The sequence below is a fragment of the Formica exsecta genome, unplaced genomic scaffold (assembly GCF_003651465.1).
Source record: "Formica exsecta isolate Colony F162 unplaced genomic scaffold, ASM365146v1 scaffold31, whole genome shotgun sequence".
In the NCBI taxonomy this organism is placed as follows: Eukaryota; Metazoa; Arthropoda; class Insecta; order Hymenoptera; family Formicidae; genus Formica; species Formica exsecta.
Window position 1 is genome coordinate 1,300,276 of NW_021850355.1, and position 17,075 is coordinate 1,317,350.

General features: G+C 31.6%; 1 protein-coding gene across 2 annotated transcripts in view; it reads right to left on the reverse strand.

Moving 5' to 3' along the window:
• Nucleotides 1-9,562: 9,562 nt before the first annotated feature.
• The window catches only part of LOC115237782 (muscarinic acetylcholine receptor gar-2), a 37,578-nt gene continuing 30,065 nt past the window's right edge, over nucleotides 9,563-17,075 (reverse strand). The window contains exons 3-6 of one of the 2 annotated variants that reach the window (XM_029811056.1): nucleotides 14,690-14,898; nucleotides 14,238-14,432; nucleotides 13,322-13,419; nucleotides 9,563-13,258 (exon numbers count right to left, since the gene is read on the reverse strand). In XM_029811056.1, the coding sequence (XP_029666916.1) occupies nucleotides 11,129-13,258; nucleotides 13,322-13,419; nucleotides 14,238-14,432; nucleotides 14,690-14,898 (2,632 nt within the window). In that variant the 3' untranslated portion in view covers nucleotides 9,563-11,128. Of the gene's footprint in view, nucleotides 13,420-14,237; nucleotides 14,433-14,689; nucleotides 14,899-17,075 lie in introns of both variants that reach the window. The other variant, XM_029811055.1, reaches the window with a different exon arrangement.

A 17,075-nucleotide genomic window follows, 5' to 3' on the forward strand; every position in this document is an offset into this window, starting at 1 on the left:
TATTATAATAATATAAAATAATTTTTACATATTTCATATATTTGTACACATTTAAAGGATCCCGCACACTCCTTATGAAAAACGGCTCGCGGTTGATTTCGTCCAAACTTTAGGATTTTGTAATTTGTGGGATACTGAATAAAAGTCTCAAAACTACTCTCTATAAGCTATAGTTTAGCCTACAGAGAGCGTTGAAAGTTGATGATTTTTTTGAGATAATTATCATATTTACAGCTCTCTGTGAGTTTCAACAAGTGAAACACTTCCAGACTCACTACGTGGAAGTGTCTACAATACAAATCTCATCGAGAATCTTTCAACTACCCGTTCATAGAGTTCATATGATTGCCTAATCATTATTAATGATTATAGTTCTATTAGCTGCTTCTTGGCTCCATTTTACGTATAGAATAAGATTAGAAAAAATGGAGCCAAGATTTTAAAATTAGATCTCTTAAATGTTGCGTTACTTTTGATGCCTTATCTGATTTGCATAGTTTTAATTTAATTTGCACAAATCAGATTACGCGCCAAATAATGCAATGTCGTTTAAGAGATCTATTTTTAAAATCTCCTCTTCATCTTTTCTAATCATATTCTATACGTAAAATGGAGCCAAGAAGCAGCTAAGTTTCTGAAATCTTCATTTGATATTGCTGCAATCAATATCAATTTGTCTTGCAGCCTATTTTTTTATCAATTGCAAACCAGTACATTATTTATCTATGCAAATAGTATTCCATGACTATTTTAAAAATATAATTTTTTCTCTTAATTTTAATAATACAAAAATATCGGAAGATCTGTATATTTGTGTTTTTAATATAAAACTGATAATTTTGTCCGTGTATTATCTCCATTTAATGTTTTACAATATAATGCATTTAATAAATCAGTTGCATTATTAACAAATATTTTAAAGAAAAATTACAGGCGGTTTATATAACTGTTACTTTGTTGCAGAGAAAAAATGAAATTTAGAATAAAACATAAAAAAGCTGTAACAATAAAGTTTTTAATATATTTAGAAATACATTTTTAATTGCGATATTTGTGTGGGTGTATTTTTGTTTTTCTAACTTTAAATCTATTGCTATTTGAAATATATAAGAAACAATTCGTAATGAAGTAGATTTAGGTTGTATTTAAAATAGCGGAAGGAGATGATTTATTATTTAAATTTTAAATTTAGGTATTAATATTAAATAAATGGTATTAAATATTACATAAACAACATAAACTTAATGATACATAATCACGTAGTACAGATACATAGCTTAGAAAACCATATTGTGCCGAGCTGTAAATGTAAGAAACAACACATTTCGCGTCCACTGTTTGCGAATAAATCACTGGTATATCTACGCACATCCGCTTTCCACCTTCGTTTTATGAAACACCAGCTGGTAAACCAGACAAATGAAATTATTGCAGGTCGTACCTACATACACGCATGTATGTTGGGTGAGAAGAAAAAGGGAAAAACGGATATGGTTTCAAGAAAATATCATACGCGACTGAAACTGACCTGTCAAGTAATAAGTTGACATTTATGTGTAATTTTTCAGCCTAGAAGTAGACAAATGTAACAGAATATGCAAGATGGCAGCAATGCTCATTCAAATTTATAAGTGCGGTAAATAAGAAATGACTTCGTTGAAGAAGATATTTTATTAGATTGTTACTGTACATATTTATAATGTTACCATAACCAATTTCTCAGAATCAATATTTCTAATTTGCATTATACTAGTCTTAATATTTTTTTATTTGTTAACAAAAAGATACTTATGTCAATTTAAGAAAGATTCTTTATAATTGCAAAAGTAAAACAATTTATATATTATTATTTATATGTTTATATATAAAGTTTATTAAACCAGTAGATTATAAAAAGTTAAAGAAAAGCAGGCTTTGTGAAAAAGCTTATTTTCCTTCCACAAGATTCCCAAATCGGATTTTCTGCGTTTGTAAAGTATAATGCATATATTATACACATATATGTATAAGAGTTATACAAGAGTTCTTAATCACATATGCATATTGCTTATAATGCAATAGTCGCTAATTGTTTGTCGAATATCTATATATATACAATATATATTTTATATGACTACGGAAAAACTATAAAAAACGCACATCGCAAATCAGAAAGAATTCACTAACCTTTGATAAGAGGTATAGACTAAAAAGAAAGATATTTTTTATATATATTATGTGTGCATTACAAAGTGACAGGCACATTACTTTGTAAGCACAAGATAACATACGCGCACACACAACACACACAAACACACACATATAAAGAAAATACAATCATTTTTCAGAAAATTTATGACATGCGTATATTGCGGAAGAGAAGAGTCTCTTAAGAAATTCGTCAAGTTTATAAACTTATAAGCACCATTCAAATCTTATTACTTAAATAAGAACAAATATCTGAACAAACAAAAGGAATTGTGTGTCTAAAAAAATATTTAATTAATTCATTAAATTTTGTTAACTTGGACGTTAGGTATTGTATCAATACTATATATCAGCATAAATATTAAATCATATGTATGTATAAATAATGTTATTTTAAAAAAATATGTGAAGAATTTTTGATGAATATAATTTGTAGAGATTATTGTTTAAATATTGTAAACATTTTTAATTAAATATGTATGTATAAAAACAATTTATAAATGTTTTTACACGCATCTTTGTTTAATAATCAGATTATAATTCAATATTCTCAATTACATATTTTTAATTTTTGAAATGTAATTTCTCGCGCTATTTTACATATATAAAATACAGATAAAGTCATATTTTTGGACCATAGTACTTCAGTAAATCTCAGTAATTTATTTGCGAAAAATTTGATAATTGAAATGAATATGAAGTTTGAAATTCTGCTGAAAATTATCTTGGAAATTTCTGCGAGAGAGATTATTCTAGTCCAATGCAATCATATTTTTTTTTATATTTTCCACGACGTTTGTATGGACAGAATTGGATGAGTTTGTTACTTATTTGATAATTGTACAAGCTTTTGAGAGATTTATTTATGTTTATTCATTATTTTTTACAGTTTTAATCACCCAACTGTGCCATAATAAAATATTTAATAAAGATTTTTTTTATTAAATTAAATTTTATTTATTTTGTTATCATCAAAAGCATAGCTACATAGATTTTTAAATGCCATTAAAAAGATATCTGATACACACGTATCTCCCAAGAGTTAGAACATCATGTGTATGTATAATATATTACTATTCGCGCCAAACACCCCTTCGGAGAATATGCGGGTGTTTGTTGAAAGCCGTCTGTGCTATCGACGTTTCTCGTTTGAAGCTGAGTACACAACGCCCGACATATTTTGAACAGATCTATTTGGCATGTAAAGGAAAACATGTTACAAGTAATAGAAAAAAAAAACTTATTTCCAAAATTAATTACTCGTGATAGAATACTATTGCAGTGAATGAAAAACATTTTTCGAGAAAAAATAGACTTATGTAATTATAAGATATATATATATATATATATATATATATATATATGGAAATACATGAGAGATTTTAGGTCCATTTTTTCTCGGATGAGCATTCTAAGCCTAAGCGTGCACTCACTTATATAGAATATTCATACCATTTAAATATATTCTATTGTGTGCATGTGGAACGCCATGTGGAAAGCGGAATAAAAACAAATATAAATTCTGGATAATGGATATAGGCAAGATTCGAAACAAAGATAATTTGTTTGTCATTTGTTGTCATGAAGAAATTTTTGGATGAAAGGTGATAGAGAAATATCCTGACATATAATCAATTTTTAATGCAAAAATAGTTAAAAGATTACTTTAAAAAGCCATGTATAAAGTTTTATAAGATTTATTTAATTATATCATATTTTATTTAATTTTACGATATATTTGGAAGATTTGCTATATATATTAAGAAGCAAAATTTTATGATTTTAGTTAAGTAAAATTATCTATGGAAATAATGTATATTTAAATGAAGTTAAAGAAGAATTTTGTTTAAGTATAGCTTATAGATTAAACACAAATTTTATCCTTTTCTCTCTGTTTCTTCAACGTTGATCTTAAAGAAACTGCACATTTAAATCACAATCAATTTACTATTATCAATTTTTAAATGTACAAAAAATGCTTTTAAATTTTGTTTTATAATTTAAACAAATAGTGATATAAGCAAATCTAGTTTAGACTTTGCATAATTGATAACATTATAATTTGCTTTTCTTATTATTTTTTTATAAATAATATATTCTATTATACAATAATATATTTTTATAATACATAATTATTCTAATTTTAATAAATAGAAAATAGAGATTAACAAGTTTACGTTATTTTTATTTAAAAAATGCTTTTAATAAGCAATATCTTAAATAATAATTTTTTAACGCAAACTCTTAGGTAATTTTACAAAATAAGCGATAAGAAAATTATTTACTATGGATTTTAAATTATTAATAATATTTCAACAGTTTTCATTACGTGATTGCTATTAGATACATCAAATGATTGTGTTGGACAGCAAATTTATATTTATGTGGCATTTTACCTAAATTCGATCCTTTTCGTGAATGCCGTGTTACTCATCTTGTGGTTTCTATCCATTTCAGTACACGTAGCACGTCCTGCACTAGCTATAATTAGACTAGTGCAGCTAAATTATTTGCCATTGATTTTAGTCACGAATTTTCACATACAGATGTCATAGCTACAAATACGAAACTAAGTTGAGATGATGTGAAGAGAATTAATGTTTCATATTTAAAACAAATTATGGAAAAGTGCGTGTAATTAATAATGGGATGTAAATGGTTTCGTTATGATATTATTAATACAATAAAATTTAATATAATATGTGCTAGATAATTAAACCTGTTTTAATATTTTAAACAATAATAATAAAATATTAGATATACATTATACCATTATTGTAAAGTTTTCAACACTTTGCAATATCATACCTGATATTATTTCTACATTTGTACTAAATTTCTGTAAATCATACAATATAATGACTCTAAAAAGATACAATAACATAAAATCGATTAAAATTAATTAGTTAATTAATTATTAACGTGATTTTAAATTGGACTAAAATGCTTAATAAAACTTGTTTATAATGCCATCTTAATTATTTATTAGAATTTAAGACCATCACGAGACATATACTAATTAGCAAACAATAGCTTATAAAAAATCCGAGAAAATTAAATATTTTCTTCCAACATTCTGGCGCAAGCTTGTTCTATTATTGTTACCGATTGAACATATTAATTATTGAAAACATAAAAAAAATTATTACATTATAATCATTGTAATTTAAACATAATAGTGCATGAGATGGATATAAAAACATTTGTATATCTTAATATAATTTATTAATGGTTTAACTACATTATTGACTAAACGGGTTATCATCTGTTGAATAAATCTCTCTTTTAATATAACTAGTTTTTATAAATTTAAAATTATTACAATAATCTTTTAGCGGTATTTAAATCAGATATAATTATATTAAGAATAAAAATTCAAGTACATGTATGTTTCATTCTCTCTATATTAACATTTTTTTTTACAGAAATGTAAAATACATACAGATAGATAAAGAGGACTATTTTATTGATTTACAACACTATAGTTTTATTTGCAATCTGTAACTAATTTGTTTGTTAACTGAAATCCTTTTCACGAACTTTGCACTGACACCGTAACTGATATGACACCCAATCAATTTCATACATACACCAAACGTCAAAAAGAATGGAATACCACATAGTGGTATCGGATGACTGGTCAACAAAATCTTACACATCTCCGTTGCGATAAATATATGTGCCATAATTACAACAATATGTTTATTTAATTAACAAATTTTTTTAATCAACATTTTCTTTTAAATATTATTAAATTTTTGAAAATCAGATGTATATTACACGTGCAGGTTGATGCAGTTCCAGTCAGATGTCACCACTTTTATCATTCCTGTTTACGCTTAAAGTTGTAGAATCTTATCGTGTATAAGCAATTACTATTTATTACTATCTCTATCGCTTCAAACTTTTTATGTTCTGATTAAGACTAATCTACAGATAAAACTTGAACATTAATGATATATTGTGTTTCTTTGCACGGTATACTGCGCAATGTATGTGTGATAACATATTAAAAGTTCTTATTAAAGTATGTTATTGTATTATTAATTTCTTAGTTTTATGTCCATTTTGAGTATAAAATTATATTCTCATTATTAATTGCGCAATAATCGCATTATTAGAAATGTATATATTTACATTATTTATTAATATATAATTATATTTTTAGATGGATAAATTGATGCAAGGAAGAAGGTTCAGTATTACATCGCATAGTCTCACTTTATTACATAGTCATTTTTACTTACAGGTTCAATAATTATCATTTATACTTCAGGATGCGCATCATTATATTTATTTGCATCTTTGTGCATGGCTTGCACATAAATTTAATACAAATAAAAATTAATTACTATTTTATAACATCTATGTCACAATTTCATTCAATCTTAGCTTTTATTCACATGTACTTTAATTAAAATTGCCAATTTGCAGTATAGACATTTGACATCATGCGTGGCGGCTAAATCTCTAAATATTGATCACATATTCACAATCAGAATATACCGCATTATTTTAAAAGATTATTATAAAGCATTTTTACGTAATTAGCACAACATACATTATATTGCTTATAAACTACACATATGCATGCATAAGAAATAAAAAGATTAATAAAACTAATAAAGTAAACGGGAACTAAATGTTATTAAAATGTTATTAATTAAAACATTAGCTTTTAAAGATTCTTAAAATCAAGATTATTGAACAAGCAACATGGATTGTCTATGATTTAATAATAAGTGTATTCTTAATTTGATCTCGCGCTGTTTTTTGGTTGAAAAAGCTGTTTATGAAATAATACTATATAATTATATCAAATTAATATTGTGCTTACATTATCATGTACATTACAAGATATTATAATTGTTAAGATATTAGAAATAAATGTTCTAAATACTCAATTTATCGTTTAATGGTATTAAAAAATTCTCTATTAATATTTTGGTATTCTACACACACAATATGTTTTTTTAATTTCAAGAAAATTATTTTTGCTAAACGCACAAGAAATCTGAGGCACATTTCGATATAATTTAGGCAAATGAGATAGCTATGAAAATTAACAAGACTTATTCGCATTTTAAATAAGTTGTTTACAAATGGAAAGTTCATTATTTGAATTTTTCACAATGGAATTGAATTGAAATTGATCGAGCATAAAATATACATTAATCATACATTTTCCGTTCAATTGTGCACAATTTTGATGATCATCCGTTTCATCCACAATAAACAATCTACAATAAAATCTTGACTGCGAGAGAGAAATATAATGCGCGAATATTTTCTCCGCGATATCGATGATCTAGACAATATTATGCTTTTTATACGGTTTCATATAGGCTTTATATATACGGCTATTTTTGTTATCTGCGCTTCTTTTAATCGTGCTAATGCCTAGAGCTAATTATATTTCTTCGCTAGATATTGCACCGTCTACCGGTTTTCCTTCTCTTTTTAACACTACAGCCTTTACTGTCTATTCATCATCACGCTACGTACATATGTATACATGCTACACACAATACAGCGCTCGCTTTTATATTAACTTAGTTTTTTTATTTTTCTACAAAGTCTGTTATCTCTGTACAATAAACGCACCGTTATTTGTGCCCGCACTTTTATCATTTATTTAAATATAGACTACATATCATACAGAAAAATTTACTATATAGCTGCGACGTATCGTTTCCTTCTCGATCAGTTAAGCTGATCTTTGGACTTAAGCCTTTGAACGGCAAAATATCATTTACATTATCGCATTGATTGTATCGAGAAATCTGCCGTTCAGAGAAATATTTCGATACAAGCTGACCTTTTATTGACAAAGTACACGCACACACGCACACATAACAATTTTTTACGCTTTCTTCTATTACTAATCGCAATAGCGCTCAACAATTGCGCTCTAAAATAGCAAAGATGTAGCAGAAGATATACCGCGACACGATTTTTTCCGATATTGATTAATATCATAACGATCTTTTTTTACGAAAAATTATTTTCGCATATTTTCTTATTCTTTGCTTTATCATCATGCTATTGTTGTTAAATGAAGAGTGATATACGCGTGTAGCAAAGAGCATACTGAAAAACTTCGTAATATTAGAAAAGCATAATGTAAATATATCATTAATTTACACAAAATATTTTACGCGAATAAATAATTTATATGTTGGGGACATAATCAAATTGAATTGAGACTCTATTAATGTTCTTATGCACAAATAAAACTTTTTGATTATAGATCTGTCATTTTGATGTTAAGATGACCTCAATACATATCATGTATATTTATAGCTGATAGATATATTTAGCGTAATGAGAAAACATAGTAATTCTCACTATTGGCAGTGAATTTCGGAAGATATCCAAAGTGCCAAAACATTCTCGTAGTGGTTCCAAAATGTCAAACCATTCATGCAATGTAAATATAAAATCTCATTGCTTTGGGACACTCTGTACTTTTTATGGAAGAACATGACGCGCTTTTAGTGATAAGATGCTGCAGCAGAAATATCAATGAATTTACGAGCGAAATAATATTGCATATACGCATATATATGCGTACATAACATTATATATATAGATAAAAAACTATACAATAGAGTTTACAATATAATAAAAAAACCGTCTGTGATTACTTCCAATTGATCGACACAATTAAAAACAATATTGGTTTTTAGATGCATTAAATTTACGAAACGTAGAAATAGGAATATAGGGAAGCAGTGCATCTCTCACAAAAATCGACACAAGCTTAAAGTCGTGAAACCTTTATTAAGTACCTTTCCTATTCGCCTAACTTTATAGCATATGTAACAAGAGTTCATATATAATAGTTCTAGAGTTTAAATTATTTAGACTGACATGTTGTCAGATTTTTATTTAAGCAACAATTAATTGAAAGTAATCTTTAAGATATATTGGTGATATATCCAGTTTAATATATTGTCCTTTTTTCAAAATGTACATTGATATGAAGGTGAAAAAGCAATTAGATGAAGAAAATGTGTTATTTATTTGTTTAAAAATTTTTAATATTAGAGTTTGATTGATAGTTATAATAGTTAGATGTAATAAATATTGCACATAGATCATTAAATGATAAGTGCACTTTACTATCAAACTAATAAATTAATAATAAAAATGATAAAACGGAAATTAATAATTTATTTGCTGTAATAACTCAATTTTTGTAAAAATGTAAGATTCTAATGTAAAAATGTGTGAATTAATTTTATCCATTTACTTTCTCAACTGTTATTAATTCTATAATCTGACGCAATGTGTAAAATTTAGACTAATTTATCAACTGTTTGTCGTTTTTATATCAATTTATACCACAAACATATATTTTTAATATATATTATATATATATAATACATTTTTATATATCTTATTTCTACTAATTAATAAGAGTTATAATTTTGATTTTCTGAAGTTTTGCATGTAACTGTATTTGATTTATTTGCATTGAAATATAAAAATGATGTGAAAAGGTAATCTCTTTGTGTGAATATTATTAAAATATGACAAGATATATGGATATGAATTAATTGCTATAATTTGTCGATTTCCATCTTTTAACAATTTGCGGTAACCGCGAGATACATATGCGCTTGGAATAAGAAAGATTAAACATTGTTTTTAAAGGTAAACAATATTGAAGTAAAGCTTATAATGCCGCAAGCTATAATCACAGTCTGCTAATGATTTCTACTAATTGTTTATACCTGTGTAATAAATTTTATAATTAAAATATAATTTATACATGTATATAATAATAATACAAATGGCTTATAAAATATTGCATAATAAAGCATGTAAATTATTCAAATGAAAATACGTAATTGGCTAACATATTAGCTAAATAATCCAATAATTTTAATATTTTAATCATTTTAAATATTCATTAAGACAAAATACTTTTATTTTCTGTGCCATAACAGATACAAACTTAATGCTACAAAATATTAATCAGATATCGATGGGAGCTCGTTTGTATGAACAGTGCCAAGTGTCACAAAATTCGAAGAAGAAAGGCCTGCGCATTAGGCCATCTCAAGGCAGTGCATATTCCGATCTATGATCGCGAGAGCCATAAGAAAATCGTCAATTGCCCGGTACTTCTACAAGACGAGCTACCTCGAGCTGATTCGTTGTTTGTAAAAAAATATAACATGCTAAATAATACGTGAAATATTTGAGACGAAAATTAATATATAACGTACCGTGATAACATTCTACGATTACTGCATAACGGTTATCTATTCAAAACGGCAAAGTGTTTTATAATATATAGTCGGGTAATGTCTTTTATATACTTAATATCATCACTCTTCGTCTTTCGTGATAAACGATATTTTCGTTCGTTTATACGGCTATAACTTACTACTTAACTTCATTATTATATTATTTTAATTATGTAACGTGCGTCCTACGTAGCGTTAAATATCGCAAGCTCTCTTTACGGTATTAACATACGAATCGTTATTCCGTTTGAATCGCAAGTATTAGGAATGCATTCGATTCAGATCAACGTGTTTATTATAATAATACACATATAAGTTTGCTTAACACTACTTGTACATGTATGCCTACGCGCACATTTTCAGCACATTACAGATTACACACATTAACAAATATATTCACGCATGTATACACGGCATATATACAATACATACGAATATGATTTTTGATCAGCTTGTGCGCGCTAACGATACATTATGTACAAAAGGCGGGTAACATCCGACTTTGCCGGCGAGTCTTAACATATTATTCTCATTTTATTATTGTCCGAAGTTCAACACAATTTTATAGATGTATGAGTATAATTCAATATCAAGTATGGAAGGCCATCTTTTCTGCAAAAAGTGTCCGTGTACAATTAGCTACATTATCGAGACAAGAGTATCCTCGAACAATTCGCGGTGCCTTACGTCATATGCAGATCACCTCTCAGTATCCTGGTGAAGGTTTTCTTGAACTGCTGATTCGCCAAAGCATAGCAAAATGGATTCATAGGACTATTGGCGTAGCACAGAAAATATGAGAACATGAAGAGATGCTCGTTCGTACACGGTGGATTTGCACAGAATCCCTCCACCAGCGCTAATATGTGATAAGGGGTCCAGCAAGCGACGAACGCGCCTAAAATGAAGGATATTGTACGAAAGGCCTTACGCGCCCTGTTTTCCGTTCGAGATTTCTGCCGACCTATTGTGAGATCCTTCTTCTGCGTCTTAGCCTTCAATCGTTTTCCGATGGACTTGACGAAATCCCGTCTGGAACCGTTTAGCTCCACGTCTGATGTGGTTTCCTTCTTTTTAGACTGGATCTTTGTTTCCTGACTGTTTGTAGCCGAGGCCGTCGGCATTATGCTGCTAGACGACGAGTTTTGTGGTGGATTACTACTCGCTTTGGTAGGCTGATCCGAGAATCGATCCGTCGGGCTGTTAGACGAATCCAGCGGCACAGCTATGGCCGTTGTGACCACCGTTGTAACGGGTTGACGCTTTGTCTTGTCGACGTTGACAGAGACTTCCGTGTGTACCTTGCTGACAGTGGGCGACGTCTGCGACGCGACGTTGGTTTGATGTGTGATGAACACGCGCGGCGGATGCGTTTGACTTGATGCGTTCGACATTGTTGGTTGATGATGCTGTTTGTTTTGCGCGATCTGCACTAGTTGACTGGTACCAGCTTGCTGTGCCGTTGCTCTGATAAGAGCAGTTTGTAATAAACTAGTGCTCGCGCCGGCTGCCATGGCGTTACCCAGAATGGGCGATGGAGGTGCTGTTGACAGTGGATTCGCCAAACTGCAAGAGAAGGAAGACGGTGGACTCTCATAAGAAGGACTAGGCAGAATGATGGAACTCTCGTCCATGTATCGCAGATCACCGCCGTCAAGACCGGTGAGGATATCGTATGTACCTTGACCGTAGGAACGTACGATCAACGATTTGGGTCTGTCGGTTGACGAAGACGTCGTCGGACTGTCCGACACGGGCGGGCTACTCTGGAACTGCGTAGGCGGCGGTATGATGTTCTGTTGAACGCTATTGATCGACGCACGTTTAAGTTGAGCAAGCGGCGTCGCCTCGACCGAGGGAGTCGATTGTTGATTGCCATCGGCATCGTTCGATTTTAAGGACTGTTCGGGTGTCAGCGTACGACTGCTGGATTTGTCGGGCTCGACGGGATTGTCGGTGTCCAGGAAATTCAACTCCTGTATCTTGGGCAGTGTTTGAGCTTTTTGTGTCGCCATGTCGCGCGTAGGACTCGTCGGCAACAATCTCCTCGCCGTTGGCACACTCAGCTCGACCTTGACTGGCACGATGCCGTTTAGGCGTCCGTTGGCGGCGAAAACCTGAAGAGCGCCGGACTGGGCTACCAAACCCGCCAACGAGGATCGTTTTCTAATGGTGTTGAGCTGCTGAGAGGTGCCAACGGTGCTCTCCTCGTCAGAATCAAACGCGGGGCTGCTGGAGCGTTCGGATTTTTCAGTTTCCATCACCGTGATGTTCGCGATGACATTCTTATTTGCGGCATCCGGTGCGCATCCGACGGCATCGGCTGTCTTTGTGACCGTTTTCTGCGTAGCCGTCGCGTCCGCGCCAGCGGCATCATCGTCCATCGATGTGACACCGATCTTCGGCTTGTCCTGGCTCAACAAGGTGCTCTGAGTCTTGGAAATACCTATACCGGCGGCACGACCGGCCATACCGGACATTGCGCCGGCACTCAACGCGACCATCGATTGCATCTTGCGCTGCTTAGCCTCGCTCTTCTTCTGCATGTCGTAAGCGGTCTTGTATATGCCGCCGTAAAGAATGAACAAGACAATCAATGTTGTCCAATAATATCCGATTATCAGGGCGGTGTTGAACACCGGATCCTTGAGGAACTGTACGGCACATTGGCCTGGGTTTAAATCTCTGTAACCGATGAAATGCTCCCAGCCGAAGATGCTGATGAAAAACAGTAGCGCCGGTATGATCCAGGTGATAGTTACCATCCAGATTACGCGCTGCTTCGTCCGCCAGCTGCGATACTGCGCAGCTATCTTTACCGAGCAGAATCGATCGATTGTGATTAACAGAACGGTGTACTGAGACACCAGACATACCGTATAATCCACTGACAGCCATAGATCGCAGAGAAGAGGTCCTAGATTCCAATATCCCATTAGCACGTAGACCGTGTAGAATGGCATCGACACGGTGCCTGTACAACAATTACGTCGTTACCTATATAATTAATTTCTGTTGCTGTGTGTATCTGATCGCGCATATTCTGTATCCGAACAGGGGTCTCGCGATAACGAAATTACATCTCTATGATTCTCATCGTGATGAATATACGGGCTTCCGCTCATAATTAGTGAATTTGCATTAGAAATTCTGTCAAACAATTGTGATGCCAGAACATCGTATTCAATATCAAAGAATATAAATTAACATAGCGAGTCTATCCATACGTAAATAGCGATCATATTTAGTATCGCAACTGAAATGAACGAAATCAGGAAAAAATTTAATATAGAAATATATATTTGTAGAAACATAAATTATTTTTTACGATAAGCAATGCTGCAATATAATTTTCGTAAAAGTTACATAAGATGTGTATAAAAGAAATTATACTGGATCTTATCATACGGACTTATCATATTTATTAATGATATTAAATTTGACACAACCTTTGGGAAATCACCTTTTCAAGAAATTAATTATTGATATTTCAAAGATTATGAAATTATTAAATAATACCTTTTAAAACTTTACATTTATTTATACAAGTATTAATTTATAAAAACATTTTATTTATTTTGTAAAAATAATGCATATATATTTTTATAGTTCTTTTTTCCAGATATTTATGACAATATTTGTTCGTGATACATATAGCTGTGCGTGTGATTTAGATCTATATATCTCAGGATATATTCAAACTCAGACGCTGATACGATATCGCTTTTATAAAATGACGCAACGTTTACTTTAAGGGGAGAAGAAAAAATGCGGAAGTACCGTGGAACTTACCGATAAGCATATCAGTGGCAGCTAATGACGCGATGAAATAATTACTTGGTTGTCTGATGGCTCTGTCTACAATGAATGCCAGAAGAACGAGGATATTACCGCCAATAGTTAGCAGTATGCATATTGCCAGACAGATAGCAATCAAGATCGTCTGCCAGAGCGTGAATGGTGGCAAAACGGGTGTCAGAGATATATCTGTTTGATAGATGTAAAGCTTTATTAGAGAGCAACATATAAATTGTTAATCGATGAATGATATTAATATGATATATTTATGATAAAACGATATAGTATTAACGAATATTAATATTTGCATAAAAATTTAACATATTTGGACAAACGGTCATGCGCTTTCATAAAAGAAAGTATTTTGTTTGTAAATCTTTCCTACATAGCTTATGATACATCCTGCGCAAATCGCATGATGTGTAACTTAATCTCAATCACATTACCCAACGTCGACGAAGTCGTTGCATTTCCGAAAGCCGAGATATTCGTCGCGTTCGTCGGGAACCAGTCGGGCAGAAGTTCCGCGTATTCACCGCTGTTCCAGCGCGGGTCATCCGGGTCAGGCCATGTTCTATTTAACTGGGTACATTCTGCTGTCAAAATCTGGTTGTACACGTACCGACATAGACGCTCTCGTTGTCTCTTTAGCTTCCTAATAATGTAAACAATGAAGTTTTTTTATTATTAATTGCCGTACATGAAAAATAGAAAGTCGGATATATCAGTATCGACGTAGAAAATTGAATGAAAAATTCATTATACAACAGAAAAATTATTTTGTCAGTTATTGTCATTAATATAAAATTAAACAAATATTGCAGCTTTTATAGAAATAGATAAAGTTTGCGTGAGACATAATCACTTTTAATTTTTTCTTTTCACTTTAATTTTTTAGAATAATTCAATTTATGCTCGATATAGCTATTTCTATTCACACGTGTAAATTCACGTTTTACGCATAGAGAGAAGTTCGATAGTTCGATGAATCACAATGTTCCTATTCCTTCGTCGTGGCTGCATGTTTGTTGTTACCATCGAAGAAAATGTGACACCGGCATTTCCTGATTCTCTACACAGCGCGAGACATATACGGCCCTATACTTTCTGGAGCGTCGTTGCAGCGGTAACACGAGAAGCAAGTCAAAGGCTGAATACACCAGGCGCACAATGAGCTTGAAATAAGCATGAATGGAACCACATTCAACCCCCGCGCCAGTCTCATCGCCGGTAGACAAAAAGCGACAGAGTACGCCTTAAAGAGGGCGAGCGTGTTTTTAAATCATTCAAGCAGTCGATCCGAATCTCACATGGTCTAAAATTGCGCGTGAGAGTCTCCTTTTTCGTAATTTGTAACAAAGATTTGCTTTGAATTAGAGCTATCAAACTGTCTGTTGATATCTAACCGCTTCAAAGCGCATGCTGTCCTTTAATCATTCTCCCATACGCATTTTTTGATAAATCAAAAAAACCTTAAAAAATAGTTATTTTTATTGATAAATAATATAAAAGCTTCTTTATACATTTTTGTTTTCTTATTTTTAAGATACATTTAATTTTATATCATTCTCTTTATCTATTTTGTTATTTTATTTATCAAATTTATTCTTTTGCAGATCAAAGAAATATATAGGAACTTATTCACGTTAAAACTGTTTCAATTGCTTGTTAAAGAGAATAACTATCTTTTACAACGATTTTAGATTTTACATATTTTCATATTTATAATTTTATCATTGTTTTTCTCTCTTGTCAATTTTATTTAATATTTTAATATAATTAATTGTTTCGTGAATTCTTAATATACATATTCTATATATGTATGCCGATGTTACAGATTTTTCGATTTAAATATATAAAATAAATAAAGAAAATGTGTGTGTGTGTGTGTGTGTGTGTGTGTGTGTGTGTGTATGTGTGTGTGTGTGTGTGTGTGTGTGTGTGTATGTGTGTGTGTGTGTGTGTGTGTGTGTGTGTATGTGTGTGTGTGTGTGTGTGTGTGTGTGTGTATGTGTGTGTGTGTGTGTGTGTGTGTGTGTGTATGTGTGTGTGTGTGTGTGTGTGTGTGTGTGTATGTGTGTGTGTGTGTGTGTGTGTGTGTGTGTATGTGTGTGTGTGTGTGTGTGTGTGTGTGTGTATGTGTGTGTGTGTGTGTGTGTGTGTGTGTGTATGTGTGTGTGTGTGTGTGTGTGTGTGTGTGTATGTGTGTGTGTGTGTGTGTGTGTGTGTGTGTATGTGTGTGTGTGTGTGTGTGTGTGTGTGTGTATGTGTGTGTGTGTGTGTGTGTGTGTGTGTGTATGTGTGTGTGTGTGTGTGTGTGTGTGTGTGTATGTGTGTGTGTGTGTGTGTGTGTGTGTGTGTGTATGTGTATGTGTATGTATGTATGTGTAAAACAACACAAAAAAAGCGTATAACAAGTATATAAATATTTAATCAATACGACTTTAGTACACAAAACAAAGTAATTATTAGTTAACATTTAATATTGACACGAAACAAAATTCTATTTTTAAATTTGATAATATTCATCAACCTGATAATATAATATTCATCAACCTGATAATATAAATTTCTGATAATGTAATATGCATATATATACATATTTCTCATATATGAAAGTAGAGATTCAATCTGATACCTGGAAGTAAAATAATGCAAACACTTTATATATGAGCTGCCAATGTAGTTCCGGATACTTGCCAACCCCATGTCATACTATTGTAACGTTGAATGAGAACTTCAACGCTAGCTTAACAGGTCATTTCAGTGGAGAACACGAGTCATAGATTATCGCGTCTGAAGTTCGACTGATTATGAGCTAAAGTTCTCATG